Source organism: Dunckerocampus dactyliophorus, chromosome 3 (genome assembly GCF_027744805.1).
Source record: "Dunckerocampus dactyliophorus isolate RoL2022-P2 chromosome 3, RoL_Ddac_1.1, whole genome shotgun sequence".
Taxonomy (NCBI): domain Eukaryota; kingdom Metazoa; phylum Chordata; class Actinopteri; order Syngnathiformes; family Syngnathidae; genus Dunckerocampus; species Dunckerocampus dactyliophorus.
This window is the reverse complement of record NC_072821.1, coordinates 30692927-30709704: the sequence shown is the minus strand read 5'-3', so window position 1 is coordinate 30709704 and position 16778 is coordinate 30692927. Positions and strand designations below refer to the sequence as shown.

Below are 16778 nucleotides of genomic sequence, written 5' to 3'. Positions count from 1 at the left end.
CTAGCGCTGTCGCACGGTTGAAATGGATGAACATGTCGGTGTTATGTGACCATTTTTTCCACTGGTCGATCACTGAACATTGGAAGTGTAATTTAAAAAAATGAACGATTCCAGGAGAATCGGGATGTTAGTCCCGGTTCCCATCGATGCTCAATGCCCAACCCTAGTCGGGCGTGCTGTCTCTCTGCTCCGCTCTCTCCCTCTGTGTGTGTGTGCGTGTGTGCGTGTGTGTGTGTGTGCTGTACGTGTGCGTGCAGTGGCGGCCTGTTGGTTTGGATGTATAACTCCCTAGACTCTGATTTTTCAGACTTTTTTCTGATATTGGTGTCAATAGAGTGCATTATGAATAAACACAGCGAGGAACAAGCTTTATGGATCTCTACCTCTACTTGTTCTTTCAGTCAGAAGACAGTGATAGAGATGAAGAGGAAGATGAAGAAGATGAGAACACAGAAATGGAGGGCTTTTTGAAGGGCGCAGACGCCAGGATGCCTCGCACTTCCAGGGGAGGCATGAAACCCCCTCTACTGGAAAAGAGTGACGATGACTTTTGAATTAAGATCACATGTGCAAAGTCCCCATGGTGTCCTAGTTAGCATGTTGGCCACAGAGTCAGGAAATCCGGAAGATCTGGGTTCATATCTCCGGGTACTCCGGCTTTCTCCCACATTCCAAAATTATGCATTTTAGGTTAATTGGAAACTCTAAATTGTCCATAGGTATGAATTAGGGTTGTGAACGATAAACCGATGCGACCGGATATCCGGTTTGACGAGCAAACGAGTCCGATGCGCCGGTAGCAGCCTCCTGTATCGATAAGAATCAGACATAAATCTTTAGATTAATCAGTGGAGGAGACATGCACAGGGTATGAGAAGCAATTGGTTGATGGTGTCTTACAAACAACTCCAGAGCCTGGGCTGCCAGCGAAAGCATTGTCGCACATCCTCCATAGCTTGCTACTGTATGGCTGAAGACAAGAATGGATGTAAATAGTAGCAAGCGCGCTAGCGAGCTGCTAGCTAGTGACCTCATGGATGTAAATAGTAGCAGGCGCGCTAGCGAGCCGCCAGCTAGCGACCTCACTTGCACCTGTTACTAATTTGAGCTCTCCTTCTATTTAGTCCAAGTTCTCCTTCTATTTAGTCCAGGTGCGTGCATCCTAGTTTGTCGTTGCATTGTTTGTTTGATCTTGCCACCATACTGCAGCGCTTCTCATTTGTGGATCGCTGCCACTACACGGCAGTTATAAAAGATATTTTACCTGCACTTGGGTCCTGCTCTCTGCATACTGGTGTCGTCGCCACAATGCCAAAGCCCACACGTGACAAGCAGTTCAATATGTGTATTATCAGATTTAGAGTTGGAAAAAAGTCCGAAATTTCAGTTTATTTTGAAAGAGTTACAACAAGCAAATGACACCAATTCTGTGGGATGGCCCTTCTACTGAAAGCATGACTTTTGAATTAAGAACACACATTCAAAGTACTCATCAACCCTAACCCCGGCCCAGGAAACACGCTCTATTGGAAAAGACATAATGACTCCAATTAAGAACACACACAAGTTCTAACCTGAATATTGTACAGTTACACGTTATCGACTTAATGTCTATCTTCGCTGTCCAGCTTCAGTCAAGTCTAGGTTGATCCCAGACAGCAGCTCTCCTCCACAGGAATGGTTCAGTAACTCTTTCAGGGCTTCATTGACTTCATTATTGAAAACAGTGCTGAAGGTGCCATTGGGGAAACCACCACCTCCATCCATGGGACATGAACCCATAACCTCCTGCACCCATTTCAACTCATTGCTGAGTTCCAGGTGGAGTGCATCAAAGTGGTTCTGCCGTTCCTGGTAGCGGCTGCTGATGCCGCTGAGGCTGGCGCTAAAAGCCTGCATGTCGTCGTGCAGACTCCTCTTCAGGGACTCCACCTTACGGAACTCGTAGCGGATTTGTGAGAGCTCGTGGCGTACTCCCTCACTCTCCTCCTTGTACCAAGCCTCTTTTTCGTTATATATGGAGACCATGGCGTCAATATCTTCCTGCAGAGAATCATGGGACGCGGCCAGGGTGATAAAAGAGCGTTCCATTTGATCAATGTCCTCCACCACCTGGGCGAAGCGCTCAAAGTTGACATAGGTGTTGTTAGGCGGCATGCTTGAGTGGGACTTGATAGTGTACTCTCGCAAGCGCTTGGTCTTAAGCTGGCGCTTCTCCCGTTTCTTAAGCTCTTGACCTTTAATTTCCTCCTTGTGCTCATTAGACTGCGGGGTTCAAAGAAAGCATAGTTATACATAGTCATACAAAATCCACAGCAACGTTGAGAACTTGACTGTACCTTGATCCATGGGTGATTAAGAGCATCTTGAATCGTCAGTCTTTTCCTGTAATGAAAAGAGTCAAAACATCACTTTGGTTTATCCGACACAAGTCTCAAGAACATAATGAACCAAACTCTTACTTTTTATCTCGCTCCAGCAACTGACTGATGAAATTTTTGGCCAGCTCGCTGGTGTTGCAGAAGAACTCCTCATCAAACTCGTAATTTATGGCCGAAATGTTCTTGAGTGTGTCCTGTTTAGTCTCACCAAGAAAAGGAGAAGCACCGCTTAATCTGGAATGAAACATGGAAGACGTGTGCAGTCTGTTTAGGGCAGGAATGTCCAAAGCGTGGTACACAGCTTGACTGATAAATCATTTATAAAATACTATACATAAAATTAAACATGAAACATTATCGAGGGGGTTTAGGACCACATTGAAAAGAGAAAAAGATGAAATCTAATTGAACAAGATAACAATAGAAACATAATATCTTAGCATATATACGAGAGTGGTTTTAGTGTGTTTAATAAATAATGTAAATAATGTGAATATCAAAGTGGCCCTGCATCCTTTAATTGTTCTGTAGAAGCTATACAACCCTGGATTAGGGTAATCACTACGCAAAGTGATTCTATTGTATTAGTGTTCACTTGCAAGATGTAGGTGATGACCCCGATGCTCCACATGTCTGCTTCCAAACCCAGCGGCTCATAGTTGACAATTTCAGGTGCTTGTAAAAAGGGAAAGAACTGTTAAAGTGGAACACGGAGCACTGCAAAGTAAGAATCAAGCGGTTTTACCAACAAACTCAGGCGTTCCAAAGATGTTTTTAAACTCCACTCCAGCTTCAATTTTGTGGGCGAGACCGAAGTCAATGAGTTTAATCCTTGGCAGTGGTGCATTCTTATCTAGCAGCATTATGTTTTCCGGCTGTAGGAAAACAAATGACACATTCAGACAAATTCAAGGTGATCTGATAATTGTAGATTTTGTGTTTTGCAAGGCACAGCACATGTAAGCTTCTAAACCACAGCAGAAATACACAATAAAAATATGAATGCAACACTTTTGTTTTTGCTCCCATTTTTCACGAGTAAATAAGATGTAAAACTTTTTTATGTAGCCTATCTCTCTCAAATATAGTTCACAAATCGGTCTAAATCTGTGTTCGTGAGCGTTTGTCATTCAGAATTGGTCCACCTCACAGGTGTGGCACATCAAGATGCTGATTACTATACAGGTATGACACAATAAAAGGCCACTCCAAAATCTACAGTTTAACTGTGTTGGGCGTGGCTTGAGGTGGGTGGGGTGGGGTGGTTATAGGGTCCCGAAAACCAGTCAGTATCTGCTGTGAGCACCATTTGCCTCAAATACCGTATATAGTAATCCCTTGATCATTTATCCCGGTTAATAGGTTTCAGACATGACTGTGATAAGTGGATTTCCGCAAAGTAGTTTTCCTTTTTTATAAATGGAATATTTTTGTAGTTATGGCATGGAAAACTTGTTTCTTGTTATCTTCTACGTATGGTTTTTAACATGATTAGAGGCCTCTAGACATGAAACAACACCTGCGTAGTCACCTTTACATTCATCTTACCCCATATAGTAGATATAATCAGAGAAAATAAGCCAGTTTAGCTTGTGGGGGAGCAGAATCGATGGTGATACAGGAAGTGACGTTGGGGGTTCAGTGGTGAGTTTTAGCTTGTTGTGGGCCATGGCCGCAACCTTAACCCGTGTTGTTATGATGATGATGACAATAATGTTTTCAACTTCCAGGAACTGTGTACAGATCCTTGCAACTAGAGCTATGCATTATCATGCTGCAACATTAGGTGATGCTTGTGGATGAATGACACAACAATGGGCTTCAAGCTCTAGTCAAACTATCTCTGTGCATTCAATACACATACAATACAGTAAAATGTGTTGTGTGTTGTGTTGTGGATGGAGTGGCCCATGGTGGCAGTGGGGTTACGGTACGGGCAGGCGCATATGCTATGGACAGCATCACAGATTCATTTTATTGATGGCATGTTGAAGATCGCAAGCATGTTTGGGATGCTGTGGATCGGCGTATATGGTATCTGAGGAAAATGGTGGGAATACCAGAAACTTACTGCTTTTTGGACCTCCCTGGACCACCCCCAACACAGTTAAACTGCACATTTTGGAGTGGCCTTTTATTGTGGCCAACCTAAGGCACACCTGTGCAATAATCATGCAGTCTCATCAGCATCTTGATATGCCACACCTGTTACATGGATAGATTATGACTCATGAATAATGAATGCTCACTAACACAGATTTAGACTAATTTGTCAACACTATTTGAGAAATAGGCCTAATGTGTATATAGAAAATGTTTTAAATCTTCCAGTTCAGCTCACGAAAAATGGTAACAAAAACAAAAGTGTTGCGTTATAATGGCTAAGACTTTGGCTCTTGAACGTCTTGTCATTTATTCGAGGTCTGCACATGAAGAAACATAAATTACTGGATGTCGTCTCTCTCAAGTCTATTCGTGCAGCCCTACAATCCGAGGTTTGTGGCATATGTTCAATGAGTTATTACCGACTTACGGTGAATGACGTGTTTTCAGTGGAAAAATGGCCTATTTTCAAAGAAAAAAAAGCAAAAATGAAAAAAATATTTTTGGACCAAAAATTGGTGAATCTGCGGGAATCCACTCTTATCTTTTTTTTTCGGTTTAACCCCTGCCCTTACATAGACCCTGCTTATTGTGAGTACAATAAGCTACTACTGAAGCTTTCTGTATAATGAAATCTCAAAATATATGTAATGAGTTAAGAGGTTGCATGCAGTCTTTTGAGTGTATCGAAGGGACAAACCTTCAGATCAAAGTGAGCTATTTTCCTAGAGTGGAGGTAGTTGACCCCCTCCAGGATTTGTTTGATGAACTGGGTTGCCTCTTCCTCACTTAGAGACTCTTTCTGGGCCAAGAAATCAAAAAGCTCTCCCCCAGAGACCCTGGAATACAGACATTTAGCACATACTGCAAATGATAATTGTGGTTACCTGATATACAATGGTGTGTTTGCCCCTTCCCAATTTCTTATTTTTGTTTATCACACTTAAATGTTAAGATAATCAGGCAAATGCAATTGTTAGTCAATGACAACAAAGCTGAACACAAAATGTAGTTTTTACATGCAACTTTTTATGATTAAGGGAGAAAAAAAATCCAAACCTACGTTGCCTGTGTGAAAAAGTGATTGCCCCCTAAACCTAATAACTGTTGGGCCATCCTTAGCAGCAACAACTGTAATCAATCAATAACTTGCAATGAGTCTCTTACAGCGCTGTGGAGGAATTGCCCACTCATCTTTGCAGAATTGTTGTAATTCAGACACATTGGAGGGTTTTCCAGCATGAACCATCGTTTTAAGGTCATGCCACAGCATCTCAATAGGATTCAGGTCAGGACTTTGACTAGGCCACTCCAAAGTCTTAATTTTGTTTTTCTTCAGCCAAGAGGTGGATTTGCTGGTGTGTTTTGGATCATTGTCCTTCTGCAGAACCCAAGTTTGTTCCAGCTTGAGGTCACAAACAGATGGCCGAACATTCTCCTTCAGGATTTTTTGGTACACAGCAGAAATCATGGTTCCATTTATCACAGCAAGGCTTCCAGGTGCTGAAGCAGCAAAACAGCCCCAGACCATCACACTACCACCACCACCATATTTTACTGTTGGTATGATGTTCTTTTTCTGAAATGCGGCGTTACTTTTACGCTAGATGTAATGGGACACACACCTTCCAAAAAGTTCAACTTTTGTTTTGTCAGACCACAGAGTATTTTCCCAAAAGTCTTGGGGATCATAAAGATGTCTGGCAAAATTAAGACCAGCCCTAATGTTCTTTTTGTTCAGCAGTGGTTTTCATCTTGGAACTCTGCCTCTGGCCATTTTTTGCCATGCCATGTGTCTTTCTTATGGTGGAGTCATGAACACTGACCTTAACTGAGGTACAGTAAATGAGGCCTGCAGTTCTTTGGATGTTGTTGTGGGGTCTTTTGTGACCTCTTAGATGAGCCGTCACTTTGCTCTTCTTGGCCATGTAGGTTTGGATTTTTTTTTCTCCCTTAATAATAATTAATTTCATATCAAAACTGCATTTTCTGTTCAGTTGTGTTGTCATTGACTATTATTTGTTCTGAAACATTTAAATGTGACAAACATGCAAAAGAATAAGAAATCACCAATGTATATTACCCATGTAGCTTCCCTGTGTGTTCCTCATTCACTTCTGAACAAAAAGAACCTTCACAGGTGCATTTTTGACCTTTTGTCTATGAGTGTTTGACATTTGAAAGTACTAGAAAAGATAAAACATCTGACTCAGCTTTGTGAATTAATAACGTACCATGCATAAGAAGTAGAACAGCGACTGAGGGAAATTCTGGTATTTACACCAGAATATTTTGGGAGACAATGTATGTTGTTATAATGTGATACACAACATTTTTGTCGTTCTTGGTGTGTAACAAATAAAGGTCACCAAATTGGGCACTCACAGCTCCAGGATGAGAACCACATCGGTACGGTTCTCGTAGACATCGTGCAGGGTGACAATGTTGGGATGCTGAATCTGCTGCAGGATCTGCACCTCCCGCTCTATCTCCTCCAGTCGAACGCCACGAGAGCTGGCGATGCTCTGACGCTTCTTGATGAACTTGGCAGCAAATTCCTGTCCCGTGCTTTTCTCTCTGCATTGCTTGACAATAGCAAACTGCCCACTAAAACACAACCGGTACACAAATAATTAACCTTAAGTTAGTATTACAACTTTTAAAAAAGAACTACTAAAATTACATTATTTTTTCCTCATAATATTACGAGCTTATTTAATTGTGAATTTTTTTTCTTGTTAGAATGTGACTTTTTTCTCTTAATATTTTGACTTTTCTCACATAAAATTATAGCTGTTTTTTTTTAAATTTCTGCTATTTTTTTAAATTTTCCAACTTTCTTTTTTTTCCCAACTTTCTTCTTGTAAAATTTCTTCTAATAATATTATGACTTTATTTCTATAATATTGTAACTTTTTCCAAAACCCAATTTTCCAAATATTAGTTCATTTTGTTTTGTTTGTTTCTTATAACATTTTGACTTTAAATACATTACTTTTGTCATGTATTTTTTAAGACATTTTCAAGACATTATTTTTCCTCATAATAGTATGACATTATTCCTGTAAAATTATGACTTTTTCTTATTATATTACAACCTTTTCCTCTTCATTTTTTGACTTGTTAAACAAAAATGTTACATTTTTCAATTTTTGCTTTTTTTTTGTAGTTTTCTATTGATCCATTTTCTGTACCGCTTCTCCTCACTCGGGTCGCAGGGGTATGCTGGAGCCTATCCCAGCTGACTTTGGACGACAGGCGGGGTACACCCTGGACTGGTCGCCAGCCAATCACAGGGCACATATAGATAAACAACCATTCACACTCACATTCATACCTGAAAATTTAGAGTCGCCACTTAACCTAACATGCATGTTTTTGGAATGTGGGAGGAAACCGGAGTATCCGGAAAAAACCCACGCACGCACGGGGAGAACATGCAAACTCCACACAGAAATGCCCAACGGGGATGTGTCGTGGGCCAATAAAAAAACAGCCGCGGGCCGTAAATGTCCCTCGGGTCGCACTTTGGACACCCCTGACGAACTAGGATCATGTTTTCTCCTCAAGCACTGAGATTCCGCACTTTATTCAGCGGTGCTTGAATGCATCATAGTTGTGTGCTGTGACTGGCTAAATGGATTTCCATATACTGTAAATTATTGTTATTTAAATTTTTAATGATACCATCTGACTCTCACAGTGTCTACCTAGAAAAATTCTGGCCCTTGATCGAATGCAAATGAGGACCCCTAATCTATATGTTTTATGTTTGTATTATATTTGTAACTATTTGCAATGTGATCTGAAACATTGCTCACAACGCACTTCCACTTTGCCCCATTGCCCCAGGATGAAATGCTGCCCACAACACACTGTCCCCCTCTACGCCCATTTCGTCAGGCTGGACATGCATCTTGATCCCCATGAACTCAATTCAAGAAATGACAAACTGAACTGTACCAATGTCATCAATCGTGTGTACTTTACAGTCTTCTCATCTCGGAACACAGGCATACAAACAAGGTCATCTTTGTTTTAGGGGTTTTGGGACCCCCAAAAGGGGATCATTACATTGTAGAATTAATCTTTCTGTGAACTCAAACTGCAGGGTGTTTAAGAGTTGTTCTTTCAGAATATGTTTTGCTAAATTTCTTAAAGCTAAGGTTTTGCAAAAGCCACACTCCCGTAGAAGGATGTCCAGATAAGGAGTAGTCTCTGGTATTGCCATGTCATTTGTTATTGTTTACAACTCTAACTGTTGTTGAATAAGCGAGTAGCGCTCCTTCTGCAGATGTGTCTTTGCCAGTACTCCACAACAGGGTTTGTTCTACCATTGTTCAGTGTACTGTGCATGTGTTTAGTTCGTAGGGTCAACTAGAGGTTTTGTAAGCTAACACCCCACTCCCCCATCTGCAGTCAGTCTGGCAGCGCAGATAGTATGCTGCTAAAGATAGAACTCATTTAAATAGAATCCTGACATGTCAGACAAGTTGTCCCAACCTGACAAACACATTTGTGATCTGTGCGTGCAAGACAACTAGCAACTTTTTCCAACTGTAACTGATGAACGGATATTCAGAATAACTTTTGTGAGCAAACTCAAAAACGGCAGAAGTGTTTGTACAGTACCTTCCCAACTCTTCACCAATTTCATAGAAATCTTCAACTTTTTTTTGCTTGAAAGCATCCATCGTTGCGGTCCTCACCGATGTTAAAAAGTTCACTTGAACCTCTGCTAACAAGCCAAAACAAACAGAAGGTTTGCCACAAAACTGATGTTGATCAATAAGTTTGAAATAGGCTGACGACTAAGGGATCCTTCTGCAAAGTGACTTTGGAGGACATGTCTGACTGAGTTATAAATAATGTTGGGCATGAACAGCGTCTCCTCTGTGGGCTGGGGGCCACCACGTATGGCAGGGGTGTCAAAAGTGCGACCCGGGGGGCAGCAATTTTAAGTCTAAAAACCCCATAAGACATATGATATTTTTGTAGCTTGTTTTGCAGTATATTAATTAACTCAAGAAATATAAGAACAACTGAAATGTAATCTTTAGCACCTTATTAAAGCATTAGAATTGGATTTAAAATGGAAAATGAGCTAGCTTACCGATACACTGCCATGTTGGGGAAGCTACTGTATATCCTGGGGTAGTCACATGATCACTTAGGGACTTAATGAGTTCAGGTCAAGCACAAAGCTGTACCGGGCCCACTGTAGGACATTTAAAGGTTTGTCACACTTAAATGTTTCAGATCCATCCATCTTCTATGCCGCTTATCCTCACTAGGGTCGCGGGTGTGAGTTCCAAGACAAAAACCACTGCTGAACAAAAGGGACATTAAGGCTCGTCTCGATTTTGCCAGAAAACATTTTGATGATCCCCAAGACCTTCGGGAAAATACTCTGTGGTCTGACGAGACAAAAGTTGAACTTTTTGGAAGGTGTGTGTCCCATTACATCTAGTGTAAAAGTAACGCCGCATTTCAGAAAACGAACATCATGCCAACAGTAAAATATGGTGGTGACAGTGTGACGGTCTGGGGCTGTTTTGCTGCTTCAGGACCTGGAAGACTTGCTGTGATAAATGGAACCATGAATTCTGCTGTCTACCAAAAAATCCTGAAGGAGAATGTCCGGCCATCTGTTTGAGACCTCAAGCTGAAACAAACTTGGGTTCTGCAGCAGCACAATGATCTGTCGTCCACCTCCGAATGGCTGAAGAAAAACAAAATGAAGACTTTGGAGTGGATTAGTCAAAGACCTAACCTGAATCCTACTGAGATGCTGTGGCATGACCTTAGAAATGCTGGAAAACCCTCCAATGTGGCTGAATTACAACAATTCTGCAAAAATGAGTGGGCCAAAATTCCTCCACAGCGCTGTAAGAGACTCATTGCAAGTTATCGCAAACACTTGATTGCAGTTGTTGCTGCTAAGGGTGGCCCAACCAGTTATTAAGTTTAGGGGGCAATCCCTTTTTCTCTTTTCCTTTTTCTCCCTTAATAATAAAAAGTTTCATTTAAAAACTGCATTTGTGTTCTGTTGTGTTGTCATTGACTAATAATTAAATTTGTTTGATGATCTGAAACATTTAAGTCTGACAAACATGCAAAAAGGAAAAAAAAAGAAATCAGAACAGGGCAAACACTTCTTCACACACGGTATACGTTGGACAGTACATTTTTGCCATTGCTTTTGTAAAAGAATTCAACTTTTTGGAAATTTGAATAGCTGTTTGCCTCTGCTTCTTGAGATGCTCACTAAGCAAAATTCTCTTGAGACTTGATGAAATCTCTTGGGATTTGTTGATGTCTGGCATCACGCGTGATGCGGCAGAGATTTGTTCAACTTTTGAGGCATACTTTCTAGAACATTATTGTTTGAACTCCACAGGTACTTTACAAGCATTCAACTTTGGATCCATTTAACTGTCCATCTGTCCTTTTCCTTTTTTGCCTTTGTGATGAACACAGATAGCCAGTGAAAGGCAGCACTGATCAGCTACATAAGATAAACTGAAACCTTGCCATTGTTCAGATGAGAGGTGTTTTATAGTCAAATGAGCACCTGTGCATCCTGTTAGCAGAAGAACCTTCATTCAGGGCTTGTGCTCAGTGTTTTGTAGCCTGACAAATGTGGGAGGATGGAGACAAAGTCATGTGTTGATCTGCAGATGAACCCGTCTGAAGGAGGCCTGAAGGATCTGGTTCTGAGGTGGTTCATTGGCACGCAGGCACCGCTCATTCTACAATATGGAAACTTCCCTGATTGGTTTCAAGGCTTCACAGCAAGAAAGTAAGAAACAAAGGATTGACTTTTAAAGGCTGAAGTCAAAGAATAAATCTTGCATTTCATGTGGATTTGTTTTGGTAGATGATAGTGACATTTTACGCTTGTACTAAAGCATAAACGCATGCACTTTCTCGCTAAATAAACATCAACTCTTTTTCATGGAGAAGTTCTAACCGTATGTAACTTTTACTAATATTTTTATTCATGTAACATTTTTATATTCCAGCACTCTTGCATTATGTAGCTATCATTAATGACTTTACGGACTTTACAGTGCAATGGAAGCGCACATTTATTTCATACTCACTTACAAAGACAAGGGAGAAAATAAATTCACAATTCAGTGAAAGACAGTAAAACTCACCTTTGTCGAGCACAAATGAGTCAGTGAACCTCAAGTCTTTGTCAAGCACCCATGAGTCAGTGAAACCTCAGTCTTTGTAGGCAGTTGAAACTCTAGTCTTCATTGAGCACTCGTAAGTCAGTGAAACCCGAGTCTTTGTCTAGCACCCGTGAGTCAGCGAAACATGAGTCTTTGTTGAACACCCTTGAAAATGGAGTCTACGTGGCGCACCCGTGAGTCAGTGAAACTCGAGTCTTCGCCTAGCACACATGAATCAGTGAACATTGAGTCTTTGTCGAGCACCTGTAAGTCGTTCAAACTCGAGTCTTTGTCAAGAACCTGTGAGTCAGTGAATCTCTTGTCTTTGTCTAGCACACGTGAGTCAGTGAACCTTGAGTCTTCGTTGAGCAACCATGAGACAGTGAAAGTCGAATCTTTGTCGACCACACATGCGTCAATAAACCTAAAAGTATTTTGTTGCTCACCCGTGAATCAGTGAACCTCGAGTGTTCGCCAAGCATCCGGGAGTTAGTGACACACGAGTCTTTGTCTAGTACCCGTAAGTCGGCGAAACATGAGTCTTCGTTGAACACCCGTGAGTCAGTCAAACTTGAGTCTTTGTCGACCTCCTGTAGGCCAGTGAACCTCGAATTTTTGTCAAGCACAAGTGAGTCAGTGACACGAGAGTTTTGTCAAGCACCCGAGAGTCAGTGAAACGTGAGATTTTGTAGTCAGTGAAACTCAAGTATTCGTCGAGCACCTGTGAGTCAGTGAAACTTGAGTTTTTGGCGAGCACTGCTGAGTCAGTGACCCTCCAGTCTTCTTTGAGCATGCGTGACTCAGTGAAACTCGAGTCTCTCTTTGTCCATTGACCAATTGTTGTCTGCCACAGGCATGCGGAGGATCTCCTACAAGATAAAGCTCTGGGCTCTTTCCTCATTCGCCTCAGTGAGAAAGCCATCGGCTACATCCTTTCCTACAAGTAAGAGGCTAGGGATATTCTGATGGATGGACCATGAAGCACATGCATATACAGAAAGAAGATGGAAACTCACTACGTTTACATGCACTAAAAAAACTAAATTATTGCAGGGATTTGGTTGAAAGCAGCTTTTTAAAATGCATGTAAGCACTTTAATGAGATGGTGTCCCACTGTTAGGCTTGGATTAATACATGTAGACTATGTGATTGGAAATTAGATCTCTCCTGCATGTTTACACATACTGTACCTGTACTTGTACGTTTACATGCACTAAAAAACAAAAACTAATTATTACATTAATTTGGTTGCAGATTGCTTATCGAACACATTTTGTGTTTTTGTGTTTTTGTTTTTTCTCTCCAAAAATAGGCAGTTTTTTTGTAGAAACCCATCTCATTCACCTTAAATTGATAAGAAATTATACATCTGTGATGATAAAGCAGAAAAAAAATACATCATAATAATACAGCATATATAACGGCATACTTAACGGCGTTATGTAGACGCGCCATTGGAGGAATTCCTGCATCATCTCGGGCAGCTAGCTGGGACGACCCAGCAGCCTATGGCACGTACCACCGCTAGCCGCTTTTGAGGGAGGTGGAGGAGGCGCCACAGGTAGCCTGACAACCAGACTAAAGGCTGACTCTGATTCCATCTCTACTCGCATTGATGATGAAGGGAGAAACAAAGAAAGTGATTCTAGAAGGCCCAGAATCAGCCTTCTCAGCGTGTTCGTTTATGTCAAATAAAGACGCACCAAGCGGTAGGCAATTTCAGATTCACCGTCTCTGATTTATTGTATATAAATGTACAATCTCAAGTGGTCTTCTCGAGAAGGGAGAACATCTTAGCTCAGAAAATGGCTACTCCCCTCTTGTTTCCTTCGACAGTCATAGTCCTGGTCGCCCTCAGAACAGGTAGGGGGGTCTCCTTGGATCGCCCATTTAGCTTGGGTTCGCACGGCCTATTTTTAAACACCTGTCCCACTGTAATGTTATTTCCGGCATCTCTTATCTTTGCATTATTGAGTGTGAGATTTTTAGCCTGACCATTTACAATAGTATTCTATCATAAAACATGAATAGTTTGTATGCAGAACTATGGTGGGAAAAAAATCAATATATTAATTCTATCAAGTGTATTATGTGGTACCATGGAAATATTTGACTAATATATTGCTTCAGTCCTTATCGGTAAGTACCTATAAATTTTACAACTTAAAGATTTGCACTTAGAGTCTGAAAAATAGGCATTTTTATGAGTACGTCCATAATTTGTGTTTTTTTTCTCCATTTGCGGTGGGGTCTCTGCCCTGCCTCTCACCCAAAGTCATCTGGGAGAGGCTCCAGCTGACTGGTGACCTACAGTATTTCCTGACTCATCTTGCTGTGCGTTTTGTCCACAGGGGCCTTGGCAGGTGCCGTCATTTTGTTATAACCCAGAACCAAGATGGACTTTTTGTTATAGCAGGTGACTGCCACACCTACGACAGTATCACCAAGCTGATAGAGCATTACAAAGTCAGCCCCATCCAGCCTTTTGGAGAATACCTGACAAGCAGTTGTCATGAGGTGAGATGTTTTAGGGTAACAATCACGTTACAAGAATCATGCAAATTGTTGGTAACTTCCAGTCCTTGTCTGGTATGTGAGTGATTGTATAAGCAGTTTTCTGAACAGCCAAAGTATCCATATCAGTTACATAATAATTTAACATGATTCGCAACTAATTGCAGTTTGTTATGCACAATCTACCAAATAGTTTTACTTTTGAGAAATGCCTAAAAACCTCTGAACTCAAGTGCATAAGTGGTACATCATGATAGTTGCTGCCTTGTCTTTAAACCAGGGGTCTCAAACTCAGTTTACCTGGGGGCCACTGGAGGTAGAGTCTGGGTGAGGCTGGGCCTCATCAAGTATTGGGAGTAAGGCTCACGATAACATATAATATCTTTAACGATATCGGGTATGCTGCAGGAAACACGTCTAACATGTAAGCGCACTTAAAGCGGTATCATCCGGCAGTGAACGTTACATCTACAAGAAAGAAAACCAGCTTAGTGCAAACACCGATAACGTCAGCATATAAACAACCTTTTAGCAAACAACTCTGACCGGGCCAAAGCAGTAACACAAGGTATTGGAGGGTGTGGGAGTGTGTGGGTTTTCTCTGGGTTCTCCGGTTTCCTCCCACATTCCAAAAACATGCATGTTAGGTTACTTGGCAACTCTAAATTGTCCATAGGTATGAATGTGAGTGTGAATGGTTGTTTGTCTATATGTGCCCTGCGATTGGCTGGCGACCAGTCCAGGGTGTACCCCGCCTCTGGCCCGAACTCAGCTGGGATAGTCTCCAGCGCGACCCTAATGAGGATAAGCGGTACAGAAAATGGATGGATGGAGAGATGGTTGGACTTCACGTGGAACAGACAGATGTAACTGTAACTGTCCATACATTTCGCCACAATATTTAAACAATTGTTTAAATACAACTGTTTTTTTTATTATTATAGTTCCATTTAAAAAAAATCAGAGTCTAATGGGTCGCTTTTATTTATTTCCAAAAAAATGTGTTTGCATTTTTTTAAATAAAAGCATTTCAAGTCATTTTTTCTTCCTTTTTTGTACCGAAAATGAACCAAACCGAGCACTTCAAGAAACTGAACCGAACCGAAATTACATTTTAGTGTACCGTTACACCCCTAGTAGTTACTGTACTTACCTGTTACATGTTGTGCTGTCATTTTGTGTGTGTGTGTTAGCACCGCGATTGTAGGGTGGGGTCTGTTTAGTGACCCCCATTTCTCCATGTGACATGCTCTTAGTTCCGTGGTAGGTTATGCTTTCACCCTGTGAGCATCATTGCCTTAACTTAGAGCTTGTGACTTGACGGGTCGCAAATGGCCTGCAGGCCGTGAGTTTGAGACCCCTGCTTTAAACCTACCAATTTGGTGGATTTAATGATTTTTTTCATTATGCATCATGATCGGAAGTACAGTATATCATGTATCTCCTCATGCTATTGTGATTATATTAGATCTTTCTGAACATATTGTGATATATTATTATTGTGATACACCTTGTATATCAATTTGGCAGGTTGGATTTTTATTTTTGATTCATAATTTTATGATATATTTTTATGTAATTTGTAGTTTTAATAGTGGAACAACAATATCGCTTGTACTATAAATTGAATTGTTATGGGAAGTTCAAACCTCGAAATACACTCAACAAAAATATAAATGCCACACTTTCGTTTTTGCGCCCATTTTTCACGAGCTGAACTCAAAGATCTAAAGCTTTTTCTGTATGCAGTAATCCCTGTCGACTTTGCTCTTCAAAGTTTGCGGCTTCACTCTACCAGTTTTTCAAAAATATATTAATTAATAAATCATTGCTGTTTTGTGGGTCAATACAGACTTATTATGTATTTGTAAACAATATGCACATTCAAGCAAATGTTCCTTTTTTTGCCTAAATTAAGTATTTTTCAAGCATAAAAATGGCAAAATGAACTAAAATACAAATATAAGACATTCAGAAGATGCAGTCAAAGACGTATGTAGTAATCTGCACTGGTGACTAGGTGTTAGTAATGTTACTGTAATGTTGGGTGAGACACACAAGCACCAGACTTGATCACTGGAACAACAGGCTTTTATTGCAGGTTTGAATGATCTCACAACAGGCACAATAATCCCTAACCCAAGATACTGTTGCGACAAAAACCCACTCCAAGTTAAAACTCAACTCTGAATCCATGACCCCACTTCCTGTCCGCACCCCACTCAGCACCCCCTACAGCAACACACACGAGCAAAAGAACATAAACACAATAATAACGCCCTTAAGGGTCCTTACATTATAGTGATGAGACAATAGCCATCGCGGGAAGTACAGGAAGTAAAAAAATAACATCAACAAGGAACTGTGTAAGTCTATATCATGTCTTATTTATGTCTTAAATTGCCTATTTTTTCTTATTCTTTTCTTGATTTCTATGCTCTAACTATAAAAATATTCTATTCACAAATAAGAGGAACCCTATCTCACTTGTCATGGTGGGTCTGTAACCTTTTGAAAGTGCTAAATGAGGGAGGAAGGCCTATTTTTCCTCAAATATTGATCACAAAACTGTCTAAATCTGCATTAGTGATTTATATT

At 40.8% G+C, this 16778-nt stretch overlaps 2 protein-coding genes across 4 annotated transcripts in view; one reads left to right on the top strand and one right to left on the bottom strand.

Annotated features, from left to right (window-relative positions):
• LOC129179064 (clusterin-associated protein 1-like) overlaps positions 1 to 16778 on the top strand; it is a 35591-nt gene that overhangs the window by 15469 nt on the left and 3344 nt on the right. For all 3 annotated transcript variants that reach the window (XM_054771890.1, XM_054771889.1, XM_054771891.1), the window contains 3 exons: positions 11165 to 11286; positions 12519 to 12608; positions 14018 to 14183. In XM_054771890.1, coding sequence (XP_054627865.1) covers positions 11165 to 11286; positions 12519 to 12608; positions 14018 to 14183 — 378 coding nt within the window. The remainder of the gene's footprint in view (positions 1 to 11164; positions 11287 to 12518; positions 12609 to 14017; positions 14184 to 16778) is intronic.
• On the bottom strand, positions 1446 to 9315 carry dapk2a (death-associated protein kinase 2a). The gene is made up of 8 exons (XM_054771892.1): positions 9117 to 9315; positions 6870 to 7091; positions 5185 to 5323; positions 3127 to 3256; positions 2981 to 3056; positions 2463 to 2615; positions 2340 to 2385; positions 1446 to 2265 (listed from the first exon to the last, which is right to left on the bottom strand). The coding sequence occupies exons 1-8, from the start codon at positions 9176 to 9178 to the stop codon at positions 1612 to 1614; spliced, it is 1482 nt and encodes a 493-aa protein (XP_054627867.1). The 5' UTR covers positions 9179 to 9315; the 3' UTR covers positions 1446 to 1611.

Bases quoted from the DNA above. Each gene is read 5' to 3' on its own strand.
- dapk2a (XM_054771892.1), bottom strand. From the start codon at position 9,178: ATGGATGCTTTCAAGCAAAAAAAAGTTGAAGATTTCTATGAAATTGGT. The intron at 5,324-6,869 runs GTGAGTGCCCAA...TCTGTATTCCAG, and splicing joins GTGGTTCTCATCCTGGAGCT to GGTCTCTGGGGGAGAGCTTT. The intron at 3,257-5,184 runs GTTTGTCCCTTC...GTTTTCCTACAG, and splicing joins TAGCTCACTTTGATCTGAAG to CCGGAAAACATAATGCTGCT.